Source organism: Cololabis saira, chromosome 19 (genome assembly GCF_033807715.1).
Source record: "Cololabis saira isolate AMF1-May2022 chromosome 19, fColSai1.1, whole genome shotgun sequence".
Lineage (NCBI taxonomy): Eukaryota > Metazoa > Chordata > Actinopteri > Beloniformes > Belonidae > Cololabis > Cololabis saira.
This window is the reverse complement of record NC_084605.1, coordinates 2,898,300-2,913,326: the sequence shown is the minus strand read 5'-3', so window position 1 is coordinate 2,913,326 and position 15,027 is coordinate 2,898,300. Positions and strand designations below refer to the sequence as shown.

General features: G+C 42.5%; 1 protein-coding gene across 1 annotated transcript in view; it reads right to left on the bottom strand.

Moving 5' to 3' along the window:
* Positions 1-1,039: 1,039 nt before the first annotated feature.
* LOC133419738 (probable JmjC domain-containing histone demethylation protein 2C) overlaps positions 1,040-15,027 on the bottom strand; it is a 122,845-nt gene continuing 108,857 nt past the window's right edge. Inside the window, 9 exon segments of the mRNA XM_061709143.1 lie at positions 1,040-1,508; positions 1,548-1,720; positions 4,408-4,539; positions 5,077-5,411; positions 6,527-6,649; positions 7,591-7,721; positions 12,239-12,329; positions 13,178-13,346; positions 14,043-14,390. Of these exon segments, the coding sequence (XP_061565127.1) occupies positions 1,643-1,720; positions 4,408-4,539; positions 5,077-5,411; positions 6,527-6,649; positions 7,591-7,721; positions 12,239-12,329; positions 13,178-13,346; positions 14,043-14,390 (1,407 nt within the window). The 3' untranslated portion in view covers positions 1,040-1,508; positions 1,548-1,642.

Sequence of the window (15,027 nt, the reverse complement as noted above, 5' to 3'; positions counted from 1 at the left end):
TGTGTACAAGAGTGTGTGTGTATGTGTGTACAAGAGTGTGTGTGTATGTGTGTGTGCGTGTGCGTGTGTGTGTGTGTGTGTGTGTGTGTGTGTGTCCTCCATCACAGTACAGACGTGTCACCACTGAAAAACAATAAACTGTACATCACATTTACATTAATGCTGTTTTTTTTCCTAAATAACATTTCATCATCAACGGAAAGGAAAATAAATACTTCAGGAACTGAAAACACAAAAACGAGAGACGGATCCGGGGCCGGAGACGGGACCCGGGGCAGCTGCTCGGGTTCGGGGCCCTTCTTCTTCTTCTTCTGCTGGTGATGCTGTTGCCATGGTGACGGTCTCCTGCTGCCAGAGACGGAGGTAAAAGCTGCTTCAGGGGGGCACTGGGGGCCCCCTCGGCCCCCCAGGGGACCAACGGCCCTGTAGCACCCTATAATGGAATACTTTCCTGAAAATTTAATAAAATTTGCACTTAACTCCAATCGAAAATGTAATAAAACCCAATACTGTAATAACTTCACCAATAAGGTAATAAAATATCCTGACTGATATTGTAATAAATTGCAAGTCTGCAATTTAACCCAATAGTCATTCTGGTGTTTCAAATCCAGCGTATATAACATTCTTAGATACTTAAAACACAAAATGTAGAACTCTATGGAGGATTTTTTGTGCCAAATTTAAATAAATAAGTACATCATTAATTAATTGTGTAATTAATTAAATGTGCAATTAATTAGTTAAACGCTGAAATAATTAATTAAATATTCAAATTAAATATTTTTTTTACTTAAAATGAATTGTATTTTAATTAATTGACACATTTAATTAATGATGATATATTTCATTCTCATTATTAATTTATTTAATGTTGGCATAAAAAAATCCTCCATAGATTTTTAGTGCCAAAATTAAATAAATACATCATTAATTAATTAAAATACAATTGTTTTTAAGTAAAACATTTTTTTAAATTATTCCAGTATTTAATTATTTCAGCATTTAATTACTTTGACATATTTAATTCCCATTTTAATAATTCATGACACATTAAATAAATAAATACATTAATTAATTATGTATTTATTTAATTTTGACACAAAAAATCCTCCATAGAATCTGGACTGGAATTTGTCAAGTATTACATTATCAGGAAAATTTGGAAAAATGTAATAACTTCCCAAAAATGTAATAAGGTATTACATTATGGGTAAAAATGTTATTACAATATCCGTCAGGATATTTTATAACATTATTGGTGAAGTTATTACCTTATTGGGTTTTATTACATTTTCGATTGCGTTAAGTGCAAATTTTATTACATTTTCAGGAAATTATTCCATTATAGATTCAGGGCCCCCTCGGCCCCCCGGAGGTCCAGGGGCCCCCTCGGCCCCCCCCGGAGGTGCAGCCCTGCGTCTCCTCTCGGCCCTGCAGCTCAGGTGGGGATGGAGGCGTCCCACCCGTGACGACCGAGCAGTCATGTGACCAGGTCATGTGACCAGGTCATGTGACCAGGTCATGTGACCAGGTCATGTGACCAGCTTTGACCAACCGCCGTGACGATGAGCGAGTGGCGGGGGGGCCGAGGGGGCGTGGCTAACCCCGCCCTGGAGGCGTGGCCAAAGCCAGGCGGGTGTCATGAGTCCTCGTCAGACGGGCTCCTCTTCAGGGACCGGACGGCCTCCTTCACGCAGTGGAACAGGATGTTCTTCACCTGCAAACATGGAAATCAGGATCTTTGTCTGAACAGAGAGTCTCGTTTTGTCACAGCTTATGCAGACGATTCCCAGATCTCATATTGCATTATATACTTAATTACCATTATCGTCACATGACCAGCATTTTCGTTGCGTTTCGTTTTCCTCTTCGTTGACGATATTTATATGAATTTTCATTGACGACCATATTTAGTCCACATTTTCGTTGACAACGATATTTTCTTCAGAATTTTCGTTGACGATATTTAGTCCGAATGTTCGTTGGTGATTTTTAATCCGAATTTTTGTTGACGATATTTAGTACGAATTTTCATTGACGACGATATTTAGGTCGAATCTTCGTTGACGATATTTAGTCCGAATTTTCTTGACGACGATATTTAGTCCGAATTTTCGTTGACGATATTTAGTGATAATTTTGGTCGACGACAGCTCCTCTTGTCACAGCTTATGCAGATGATTCCCAGATCTACGTTGAACTCTCATGATTAGGATCCTTTTTTTTTATTTTGTAATCTACATTGTAGTCTGGTTTTTATTCCTCTACGATATTGCATTATATATTTAATTATCGTTATCGTCACATGACCAGCGCTTTAGTCTCGTCTCGTTTTCCTCTTCGTTGACGATATTTAGTCCGAATTTTTGTTGATGACGATATTTAGTCAGAATTTTCGTTGACGATATTTAGTCAGAATTTTCGTTGACGATATTTAGTCAGAATTATCGTTGACGATATTTAGTCCGAATTTTCGTTGACGATATTTAGGTCGAATTTTCGTTGACGATATTTAGTCAGAATTATCGTTGACGATATTTAGTCCGAATTTTCGTTGACGATATTTAGGTCGAATTTTCGTTGACGATATTTAGTCCGAATTTTACTCGACAATATTTAGTCTGAATTTTCGTTGACGATATTTAGCCCGAATCTTTGTTGACAACGATATTTAGTCCGAATTTTCGTTGACAACGATATTTAGTCAGAATTTTCAATGACGATATTTAGTCCGAATTTTCGTTGACGACGATATTTAGGTTGAATTTTCGTTGACGACGATATTTAGGTTGAATCTTCGTTGACGATATTTAGTCCGAATTTTCGTTGACGACGATATTTAGTCCGAATTTTCGTTGACGACGATATTTAGTCCGAATTTTCGTTGACGATATTTAGTCCACATTTTCGTTGACGATGATATTTAGTGATAATTTTGGTCGACGACAGCTCCTCTTGTCACAGCTTATGCAGACGATTCCCAGATCTACGTTGAACTCTCATGATTAGGATCCTTTTTTTTTATTTTGTAATCTACATTGTAGTCTGGTTTTTATTCCTCTACGATATTGCATTATATATTTAATTATCGTTATCGTCACATGACCAGCGCTTTAGTCTCGTCTCGTTTTCCTCTTCGTTGACGATTTTTAGTCCGAATTTTCGTTGACGATATTTAGTCCGAATTTTCGTTGACGATATTTAGTCCGAATTTTCGTTGACGACGATATTTAGGTCGAATTTTCGTTGACGATATTTAGTCCGAATTTTCGTTGACGATATTTAGTCCGAATCTTTGTTGACGACGATATTTAGGTCGAATTTTCGTTGACGATATTTAGTCCGAATTTTCGTTGACGATATTTAGTCCGAATCTTTGTTGACGACGATATTTAGTCCGAATTTTCGTTGACGACGATATTTAGGTTGAATTTTCGTTGACGATATTTAGTCCGAATTTTCGTTGACGATATTTAGTCCGAATCTTTGTTGACGACGATATTTAGTCCGAATTTTCGTTGACGACGATATTTAGTCCGAATTTTCGTTGACGATATTTAGTCCGAATTTTCGTTGACGACGATATTTAGTCCGAATTTTCGTTGACGATATTTAGTCCACATTTTCGTTGACGATGATATTTAGTCCGAATTTTCATTGACGATACTTAGTATGAATTTTCGTTGACGACGATATTTAGTAAGAATTTTTGTTGACGATATTTAGTGTGAATTTTTGTTGACAATATTTAGTCCGAATTTTCATTGACTATATTTAGTCCAAATTATCCTTGATGACGATATTTAGGTCGAATCTTCATTGACGATATTTAGTCCGAATTTTCGTTGACGACGATATTTAGTTCGAATTTTCGTTGACGACGATATTTAGTCCGAATTTTCGTTGACGACGATATTTAGTCAGAATTTTCGTTGACGATATTTAGTGTGAATTTTCGTTGACGATATTTCATGTGAATTTTTGTTGACGAAAGCAACTTTACTCCTAACGAGTCTGTTACTTGGTAACATCTTTAAGATCTTTAAGAAAGTCTCGATTTTATTCATCTACGATGTTGCATTATATATTTAATTATCGTTATCGTCACATGACCAGCATTTTAGTTCTTTGACGACGATATTTAGTGATAATTTTGGTCGACGACAGCTCCTCTTGTCACAGCTTATGCAGACGATTCCCAGATCTACGTTGAACTCTCATGATTAGGATCCTTTTTTTATTAAATAATCTACATTTTAGTCTGGTTTTTATTCGTCTACGATGTTGCATTATATATTTAATTATGGTTAAGCTCCTCACCTGCAGCTTGTCCTCGTAGTTGACGGGCCCCCCAGGGCCCCCCCCCTGACCTCCCTGGGGCCCCCAGACCCCCCGGCTCCTCACCTGCAGCTTGTCCTCGTAGTTGACCTCTTCCTTGATCGGCCGCAGCTCCTGCGTCAGCTGGAAGGACCGAGTCACGTGTTCCGGAGACACGAAGTCGTTGATCACCTGGACGCAGCTGTGGAGGTTCTGGACCTGGAGACACAAAGGGGACACAAGGGGGACAAGTCAGGAGACAAGTCAGGGGACAAGTCAGGACCTGAGACACGGAGACAAGTCAGGACCTGGACCTGAGACAAAAACATTTTTTACTGGAGAATAAAAAAGTTGCAAGTGCATTTTGTAATAATCTTGTAATAATCTTCTCAAAATGTAATAACTAATGTAATAACTAACTACCGTATTTTCTGGACACTAAGCCGCTACTTTTTTCATAGGTTTTCAACCGTGCAGCTTATACAAAGGTTTCTATTCTGTGGATTTTCCAGGAACTGGACTACGGTCCAGGTGTGTAGGTGTGTGTGCAGGTGTGTGTGTATATAGGTGTACAGGTGTGTGTCCAGGTGTACAGGTATTACCTGGTGCATGCAGCCTGCAGGGATCAGCACCGAGTCCCCCAGGAACTGGACTACGGTCCAGGTGTGTGTCCAGGTGTGCAGGTGTGTGTATATAGCTATACAGGTGTGTGTACAGGTGTGTATACAGGTGTGTATACAGGTGTGTGTGGTTTACCTGGTGCATGCAGCCTGCAGGGATCAGCACCGAGTCCCCCAGGAACTGGACTACGGTCCAGGTCTGGACCCCGTGCTCGTCCAGCAGCCGCTGCCGCTGCTTCCTGCCCAGATAGCAGCCCTGGTCCCTGAGGGGGTCCTGGTCCCTGAGGGGGTCCTGGTCCGGGTTCAGGTCCAGGCCCTGCTCCCTGCTCAGCTTGTGCAGGAAGTCCCGGACCCGGTCCAGGTCCTTGTTGAGGTAGATGTTCCACAGCGCCCCCGGAGTCTCGCTGGAATCCTTCAGCCTCCGCCGGACGCCGTCGTCCAGGTCCTCCTCCTCCAGACGCTTCAGCACCCCTGAAACCAGAGACAGGGGGGTCAGTGCTGGTCCTGGTAATATTTTAGGAGGAAGATTTGTTTTTTTCATTATGCACTCGTCAAAATGTCGAGATTAATGTTGAAATGTCGAGAAAAGAGTCGAAATGTCGAGAAAAAAGTTGAAATGTCGAGAAAAAAGTCGAAATGTTGAAAAAAAAGTCGAAATGTCGAGAAAAAAGTTGAAATGTCGAGAAAGAAGAAATCTATTTCAACTTTTATTCTTGAAATTTCGACTTTTTTCAACAGATTATTCCAAATGTCTCAATAACTGGAATATTAGCAATAACCCGAATCTTGACTGCATGGAAACGTAGTCCTGGTCTGCGGTGACCCCGTAGGGTCCTGGTGGGGGGTCAGTCCTGGACTACGTTTCCATGCATCAATAAACCTTTTCTAACCGGAATATTAGCAATAACCCGGTTGTAAACACCAATAACTCCTTTGAATAACCCGAATTTGCTCATATTCAGGTTTTTAAAAACCCGAATATCCTTTTAAAACCTGAATATTTGGTTATGTAAACGCCTAAAGGGATTTTATGGAAGAGAATCAGGGCCAGACAGAAGAAAAATAAAAATAATATTTTAGAGGAGGAAGAATTCTTTTTTTATTATGCACTTCGAGAAAAAAGTCGCAATGTCGAGAAAAAAGTCTAAATGTCGAGAAAAAAGTCGAAATGTTGAGAAAAAAGTCTAAATGTCGAGAAAAAAGTCGAAATGTTGAGAAAAAAATTTAAATGTCGAGAAAAAAGTCGAAATGTATTTCAACTTTTATTCTCGAAATTTCAACTTTTTTCAACAGATTATTCCAAATGTCTCAGTAACCGGAATATTAGCAATAACCCGAATTTTGACTGCATGGAAACGTAGTCCTGTTCTCTGGTGACCCCCGTAGGGTCCTGGTGGGGGTCTAGGGGTCTGGGGTTCTAGGGGGTCTGGATCAGGTCTGGGGGGTCTAGGGGGGTCTGAGGGGTCTGGATCAGGTCTGGGGGGTTCTAGGGGGTCTGGATAAGGTCTGGGGGGTTCTAGGGGGTCTGGATCAGGTCTGGGGGGTTCTAGGGGGGTCTAGGGTTCTAGGGGGGTCTGAGGTCTCACCGGTCTTGGACAGGACTCCGTTGCCCTTGGCGATGCCCACGTACACCAGGACCGAGACCACGTCGGAGACTTCCACGTGCAGGTTAGCGGTGCCGAAGTCCTGGTCCTGAGACGCTGCTACACCTGGAGAAGAGGAGAAGATCAGAACCAGAACCAGAACCAGAACCAGAACCAGGACCAGAACCAGGACCAGAACCAGGACCAGAACCAGAACCAGAACCAGGACCAGAACCAGAACCAGAACCAGGACCAGAACCAGGACCAGAACCAGAACCAGGACCAGAACCAGAAACAGGACCAGAACACGTTTCACGACACAGACCTGACCCGAGGTCCCTGACCGGTTCGGTGGATCTCAGGAATGATTGTTTTTAACTTTTTAAGCACAAATCACATTTGAATACTTTTTAATAATAATTTTTTTTTCTTGTTTTTTTTTTGTTTTATTTCATTTTTCCTCCTTTTTTTCCATTTAGTTTTTCTTTATTTATTTTTTTTCACTTTTTTCTGTTTTTTTTTTCTCTTATTTTTCCCCTTTTTTTGTTTTGTTTTGTTTTTTATTTTTTTCTCCTTTTTTCTATTTTGTTTTTCTTTTCTTTTTTCCTAGTTTTTTCCATTTTTCCCATTTAGTTTTTCTCTTTTTTGCACTGACAGTGCGAAGGCCGTATTGTATCTGTAGGAGATGTTTTTTTTAATTCTGGTTTTCCTCATTTTTATTTTTGCGACAAAATTAGGGTCTTTTTTCCCCCTAAACGTGCCCCAAAAGTCACCAAATTTTGCACCAATGAGTGAGTGAGGCCATGAGTGCGAGGGCCCGTTCATTGCTGCTTACAGCTTTGATTTTCTTCTTTTTTTCCTTTCTATTCCATTTTTTTCTTTAGTTTTTTTCTTTTTTTCTTCCTTTTTTCCATTTTGTTTCTCTTATTTTGTTTTCCTTTTTTTCTTAATTTTAATTTCTTTTCCGTTTTTCTCCGCCGTTTTTCTTATTTTGGACCACAGTGAGAGTTACTCCAGAGGAAGGAATGACCACAGTGAGAGTTACTCCAGAGGATGGATCAGCTCACCGTAGGCGCAGCAGAGCCGCGGTCCCAGGTCCGGCCTGACGAAGAACGAGGGCAGGTGAGACGCCAAGTTCAGGTTCCCCTCAGGATCAGAGTATTCTGGGAGGGGAAGGTTCTTCATCAGGTCGTCGTACCTGCAACACACCAAGCTCAAGGTCAAGGTCAAGGTCAGAGGTCAGAGGTCAAGGTTCAGCCCAGCAGGTGAGGGAAGAGTGAGGGAAGAGTGAGTGAAGAGTGAGAGAAGAGTGAGGAAAGAGTGAGAGAAGAGTGAGAGAAGAGTGAGGGAAGAGTGAGAGAAGAGTGAGGAAAGAGTGAGAGAAGAGTGAGAGAAGAGTGAGTGAAGAGTGAGGGAAGAGTGAGAGAAGAGTGAGTGAAGAGTGAGGGAAGAGTGAGAGAAGAGTGAGTGAAGAGTGAGGGAAGAGTGAGAGAAGAGTGAGGAAAGAGTGAGGAAAGAGTGAGAGAAGAGTGAGAGAAGAGTGAGTGAAGAGTGAGGGAAGAGTGAGAGAAGAGTGAGGAAAGAGTGAGAGAAGAGTGAGAGAAGAGTGAGTGAAGAGTGAGGGAAGAGTGAGGGAAGAGTGAGAGAAGAGTGAGTGAAGAGTGAGTGAAGAGTGAGTGAAGAGTGAGAGAAGAGTGAGTGAAGAGTGAGGGAAGAGTGAGAGAAGAGTGAGGAAAGAGTGAGAGAAGAGTGAGAGAAGAGTGAGTGAAGAGTGAGTGAAGAGTGAGGAAAGAGTGAGGAAAGAGTGAGAGAAGAGTGAGAGAAGAGTGAGTGAAGAGTGAGGGAAGAGTGAGAGAAGAGTGAGAGAAGAGTGAGAGAAGAGTGAGAGAAGAGTGAGTGAAGAGTGAGGGAAGAGTGAGAGAAGAGTGAGGGAAGAGTGAGTGAAGAGTGAGTGAAGAGTGAGTGAAGAGTGAGTGAAGAGTGAGGGAAGAGTGAGTTAAGAGTGAGTTAAGAGTGAGAGAAGAGTGAGGGAAGAGTGAGTGAAGACTGAATGAAGAGTGAGAGAAGAGTGAGGGAAGAGGGAAGAGCGAGTGAAGAGTGAGGAAAGAGTGAGAGAAGAGTGAGGGAAGAGTGAGTTAAGAGTGAGGAAAGAGTGAGAGAAGAGTGAGGGAAGAGTGAGAGAAGAGTGAGGGAAGAGTGAGAGAAGAGTGAGGGAAGAGTGAGAGAAGAGTGAGGGAAGAGTGAGAGAAGAGTGAGGGAAGAGTGAGGGAAGAGTGAGTGAAGAGTGAGGGAAGAGTGAGAGAAGAGTGAGTGAAGAGTGAGGGAAGAGTGAGAGAAGAGTGAGGAAAGAGTGAGGAAAGAGTGAGAGAAGAGTGAGTGAAGAGTGAGGGAAGAGTGAGAGAAGAGTGAGGAAAGAGTGAGAGAAGAGTGAGAGAAGAGTGAGTGAAGAGTGAGGGAAGAGTGAGGGAAGAGTGAGAGAAGAGTGAGTGAAGAGTGAGTGAAGAGTGAGTGAAGAGTGAGAGAAGAGTGAGTGAAGAGTGAGGGAAGAGTGAGAGAAGAGTGAGGAAAGAGTGAGAGAAGAGTGAGAGAAGAGTGAGTGAAGAGTGAGTGAAGAGTGAGGAAAGAGTGAGGAAAGAGTGAGAGAAGAGTGAGAGAAGAGTGAGTGAAGAGTGAGGGAAGAGTGAGAGAAGAGTGAGAGAAGAGTGAGAGAAGAGTGAGAGAAGAGTGAGTGAAGAGTGAGGGAAGAGTGAGAGAAGAGTGAGGGAAGAGTGAGTGAAGAGTGAGTGAAGAGTGAGTGAAGAGTGAGGGAAGAGTGAGTTAAGAGTGAGTTAAGAGTGAGAGAAGAGTGAGGGAAGAGTGAGTGAAGACTGAATGAAGAGTGAGAGAAGAGTGAGGGAAGAGGGAAGAGCGAGTGAAGAGTGAGGAAAGAGTGAGAGAAGAGTGAGGGAAGAGTGAGTTAAGAGTGAGGAAAGAGTGAGAGAAGAGTGAGGGAAGAGTGAGAGAAGAGTGAGGGAAGAGTGAGAGAAGAGTGAGGGAAGAGTGAGAGAAGAGTGAGGGAAGAGTGAGGGAAGAGTGAGTGAAGAGTGAGGGAAGAGTGAGAGAAGAGTGAGGGAAGAGTGAGAGAAGAGCGAGTGAAGAGTGAGTGAAGAGTGAGAGAAGAGTGAGTGAAGAGTGAATGAAGAGTGAGAGAAGAGTGAGGGAAGAGTGAGAGAAGAGTGAGGGAAGAGTGAGAGAAGAGTGAGAGAAGAGCGAGTGAAGAGTGAGTGAAGAGCGAGTGAAGAGCGAGAAAAGAGTGAGGGAAGAGCGAGAGAAGAGTGAGTGAAGAGTGAGTGAAGAGTGAGAGAAGAGTGAGGGAAGAGTGAGTGAAGAGTGAGGGAAGAGCGAGTGAAGAGCGAGTGAAGAGCGAGTGAAGAGCGAGAAAAGAGTGAGGGAAGAGTGAGAGAAGAGCGAGTGAAGAGTGAGTGAAGAGTGAGGGAAGAGCGAGTGAAGAGCGAGTGAAGAGCGAGTGAAGAGCGAGAAAAGAGTGAGGGAAGAGTGAGAGAAGAGTGAGGGAAGAGCGAGTGAAGAGCGAGTGAAGAGCGAGTGAAGAGTGAGTGAAGAGCGAGAAAAGAGTGAGGGAAGAGTGAGAGAAGAGTGAGGGAAGAGTGAGGGAAGAGTGAGTGAAGAGCGAGAAAAGAGTGAGGGAAGAGTGAGTGAAGAGTGAGTGAAGAGTGAGTGAAGAGTGAGTGAAGAGTGAGAGAAGAGTGAGGGAAGAGTGAGTGAAGAGTGAGGGAAGAGCGAGTGAAGAGCGAGTGAAGAGCGAGTGAAGAGCGAGAAAAGAGTGAGGGAAGAGCGAGTGAAGAGTGAGTGAAGAGTGAGTGAAGAGTGAGAGAAGAGTGAGGGAAGAGTGAGGGAAGAGCGAGTGAAGAGCGAGTGAAGAGTGAGTGAAGAGTGAGAGAAGAGTGAGGGGTGAGTGAGGGAAGAGCGAGGGAAGAGTGAGAGAAGAGTGAGGGAAGAGTGAGAGAAGAGTGAGGGAAGAGTGAGTGAAGAGTGAGTGAAGAGTGAGAGAAGAGTGAGTGAAGAGTGAGGGAAGAGTGAGAGAAGAGTGAGGAAAGAGTGAGAGAAGAGTGAGAGAAGAGTGAGTGAAGAGTGAGAGAAGAGTGAGGAAAGAGTGAGGAAAGAGTGAGAGAAGAGTGAGTGAAGAGTGAGTGAAGAGTGAGGGAAGAGTGAGAGAAGAGTGAGAGAAGAGTGAGTGAAGAGTGAGTGAAGAGTGAGAGAAGAGTGAGTGAAGAGTGAGGGAAGAGTGAGAGAAGAGTGAGGAAAGAGTGAGAGAAGAGTGAGTGAAGAGTGAGAGAAGAGTGAGGAAAGAGTGAGAGAAGAGTGAGAGAAGAGTGAGAGAATAGTGAGTGAAGAGTGAGGGAAGAGTGAGGGAAGAGTGAGAGAAGAGTGAGGGAAGAGTGAGTGAAGAGTGAGAGAAGAGTGAGGGAAGAGTGAGAGAAGAGTGAGGAAAGAGTGAGAGAAGAGTGAGGGAAGAGTGAGTTAAGAGTGAGAGAAGAGTGAGGGAAGAGTGAGTGAAGACTGAATGAAGAGTGAGAGAAGAGTGAGGGAAGAGGGAAGAGCGAGTGAAGAGTGAGGAAAGAGTGAGAGAAGAGTGAGGGAAGAGTGAGTTAAGAGTGAGGAAAGAGTGAGAGAAGAGTGAGGGAAGAGTGAGAGAAGAGTGAGGGAAGAGTGAGAGAAGAGTGAGGGAAGAGTGAGAGAAGAGTGAGTGAAGAGTGAATGAAGAGTGAGAGAAGAGTGAGGGAAGAGTGAGAGAAGAGTGAGGGAAGAGTGAGAGAAGAGTGAGAGAAGAGCGAGTGAAGAGCGAGAAAAGAGTGAGGGAAGAGCGAGAGAAGAGTGAGTGAAGAGTGAGAGAAGAGTGAGGGAAGAGTGAGTGAAGAGCGAGTGAAGAGCGAGTGAAGAGCGAGAAAAGAGTGAGGGAAGAGTGAGAGAAGAGTGAGTGAAGAGTGAGGGAAGAGTGAGGGAAGAGTGAGTGAAGAGCGAGTGAAGAGCGAGAAAAGAGTGAGGGAAGAGTGAGGGAAGAGTGAGTGAAGAGTGAGTGAAGAGTGAGAGAAGAGTGAGGGAAGAGTGAGTGAAGAGCGAGTGAAGAGCGAGTGAAGAGCGAGTGAAGAGCGAGTGAAGAGCGAGAAAAGAGTGAGGGAAGAGCGAGGGAAGAGCGAGTGAAGAGTGAGAGAAGAGTGAGTGAAGAGTGAGTGAAGAGTGAGTGAAGAGCGAGGGAAGAGCGAGTGAAGAGCGAGTGAAGAGCGAGAAAAGAGTGAGGGAAGAGTGAGAGAAGAGTGAGTGAAGAGTGAGGGAAGAGTGAGTGAAGAGTGAGTGAAGAGTGAGAGAAGAGTGAGAGAAGAGCGAGTGAAGAGTGAGAGAAGAGCGAGGGAAGAGTGAGAGAAGAGTGAGAGAAGAGTGAGTGAAGAGTGAGAGAAGAGTGAGGGAAGAGTGAGGGAAGAGCGAGTGAAGAGCGAGTGAAGAGTGAGTGAAGAGTGAGAGAAGAGTGAGGGGTGAGTGAGGGAAGAGCGAGGGAAGAGTGAGAGAAGAGTGAGGGAAGAGTGAGAGAAGAGCGAGTGAAGAGTGAGTGAAGAGTGAGTGAAGAGTGAGTGAAGAGTGAGGGGTGAGTGAGGGAAGAGTGAGGGAAGAGCGAGGGAAGAGCGAGGGAAGAGTGAGAGAAGAGTGAGACGGCGGCGTTACCGTGACGGCATCAGGGCCATGAACTCCTCCCCGGACGGCCAGTCCTTCAGCCGGTAAACCATCGGCTCCCCGTCCTCGGACCGGGGACGCTCTGGAGGGAGAAGAAGAACCGCAGTGAGACCGGATTACACTTATCCTTTATTCATTCATTAAAAGAAAAACTGAACAACAAATCTCTTTCCTTGAATGAAAGGGAACAGAAAGAAGACTAAGCTTATTTTATCTGTCCCTTTTTCCTAAGCATATTTAAATTAATGTAATTTAAAAAAAAAATTACAAATTACACAATTTAGAAAAAAAAGACTTTCCAATAAACGTAATACATTTTTTTTTTATTACAAATTACGGAATTTAAAAAAACAAACAAATCACTTTCCGATAAACGTAATTTAAAAAAAAGGCAAAAACAATTACAAATTACGCAATTAAAAAAAAACAACACTTTCCAATAAACGTAATTAAAAAAACAAAAAACAAATAAAAAATTACGCAATTTGAAAAAATAAACATAATTTAAAAAAACAAACAAAAAAAACAAAACTACAACAAAGTTATAAAATAACACAAAATAGCTGTTGTCAAACACAGATAGTCGTATTCTTTTTTGATTCAAAGAAAAAAAATATGACAATGGTGCTAAAAAGAGAGAGAGGAAAAGAAAACCCACCTAACTTAAACATTATCATGATATTTCTTCAAGTTATACTTATTTTCTCTTTTTTCTGTATATTGATTGGCAAAATGTTCTTATGATCTTTCCACATAATTGGCAGAATTCTATGGTTCCATTAATTCAAGACATTTCAACAGTTTTAACTGAATGAATAATGGATTTGAAGGATATTGTTTTCTATTAATTATTCTTATGGCTTTTTTTAAGTATATTTTCTGCCAGCATTTCCCCAAACTTCCATGCAGTAATAATAAAACCAGACGTACTGGTGATGTCCTCGAATCCGTCCCAGAACTCCTTGATGCCGGAGTTCGTCACCACCTGGTCTCTGCAGTTCAGCAGGTCTCCCTGGTGATCTGCAAACTCCTGGTTGAACGACTCGGCCTTCCAGAGACCGACGTTCAGACGCTTGTGGATCCCGGAGACCAGGACGGGCTGCACAGACAGAAAGATAAAAAATATTATTTTATTAATTATTATTATTATTATTATTATTATTAATATTATTATTTATTGTATTTATTTTATTTTTATTATTATTTATTTATTTTTAATTATTTTAATCTCTTTTTTTCAAAAAGAGATTAAAAAACTCCTTCAACTCCTAGCTGAGATGTAGCAGCTGCTGACCCAGTAACACATACAAGTACACTATAGATACTATATATCCAGATGCTCTTTGTTTTGGTTTATGCTACAGTCTGCTCCTTTCATCATATTTTTAAGACGTCTATTTTAACTATTATTTACAGAAGCGTATTGCATTCACTTGAGAAAAAAAAAATCTGCTTAGTTTTTCTGAATTAAAACTTTTCTCGGAATTCTGAGACAATTATCTCATTAATTCAGAAAAACAGAGCAGATTTATTTTTTTTAATTAAAACTTTTCTTGGAATTCTGATGATAATTATCTCGTTAAATCAGAAAAACACAGCAGATATTTTTTTTCACTAAAACTTTTCTTTTTCACAATTTCTTTTATGTTGTTGTTTGTTTTGTTTTTAATTTCTTTTAATTTTCTCTAAATGCATTCCATTGTATTTCTTTCTTTTTTCCTTTCAAAAATGTGCAACTAAATCAAATCAAGGACGTCCCCGACCGACGGAGCCCCGTTTCCATGGCGACGGTTACCTGTCCCAGCCTCCAGCTCTCCCTGAACAGCCTCCAGTTGCCGTGGTTACGGTGGTCCTTGAGCCACAGCAGCCGGCCGTTGCTCAGCCAGCAGTGGGGGATCCCCGCGTGCTGATTGGCCGAGTCCTCCGCCGGTGGCGGCGCCGCCGCCGCGGTCGGAGCCGCCGCCGCCATCGTCTTTTTCTTCTCCGGTTTGGCGTCCTCCGCGGCGGCGGCGGGGACGATCACCTCCTGCTTGATTGACAGCTTGGCTGTGATGTTCTGGCGGCTGGCGGGGATTTTATTCTCCACCACCGACGCGATGATGTCGTCCAGGATGTTGGGCATCGGCTGGCCGCCTTTACCGGTCTGGAACGGAGAGAACACAGGGGTCACATGACCTCCTCACTACCGACTAGGGTTGCACGGTATACCGGTACCAGTATAGTACCGCGGTACTACAGTTTTGAAAATGGTACTATACCAGTCCTGTAGATGATAGAATGAGCCTCAATTTATTTTTCTAGTTATGCCCATTTAATGTTTCATGTGGCCTATAGTTTCAAAACACAAACCTTTTGAACAATGAGAACAAGTAAAATAAAGCAATGGCATTCAAATTAAAATGACCATGTTAATTAAAATACTGTACCCCCTCCCTCCCCCAATTACAGAAGTCTAGTGCTCCTGGCAGTATCTGTGTATTCCAGCATCAAGCTGTGCATCTGAACGTGTCTTCAGCACATCTGGGAATATCTGCAGTCCAAGGCGTTCTAGACTGACTGAGGAAAATGTAGACATTCTTGTTTTCTTGGCTAGGAACCTGAAAAATGAAAAACAGTGATGGCCCGCCAGCCACCCTAGGAGGAGTTTTTGCTGCTACAGTATTTTATTTAACATGGTGACTTTAATTTGAGTGGCATTTCTTTATTTTACTTGTTCTCACTGTTCTAAAGGTTTGAAAATTTTAATATCCCATGCCAATTATTTATTTTATTCATTGTTG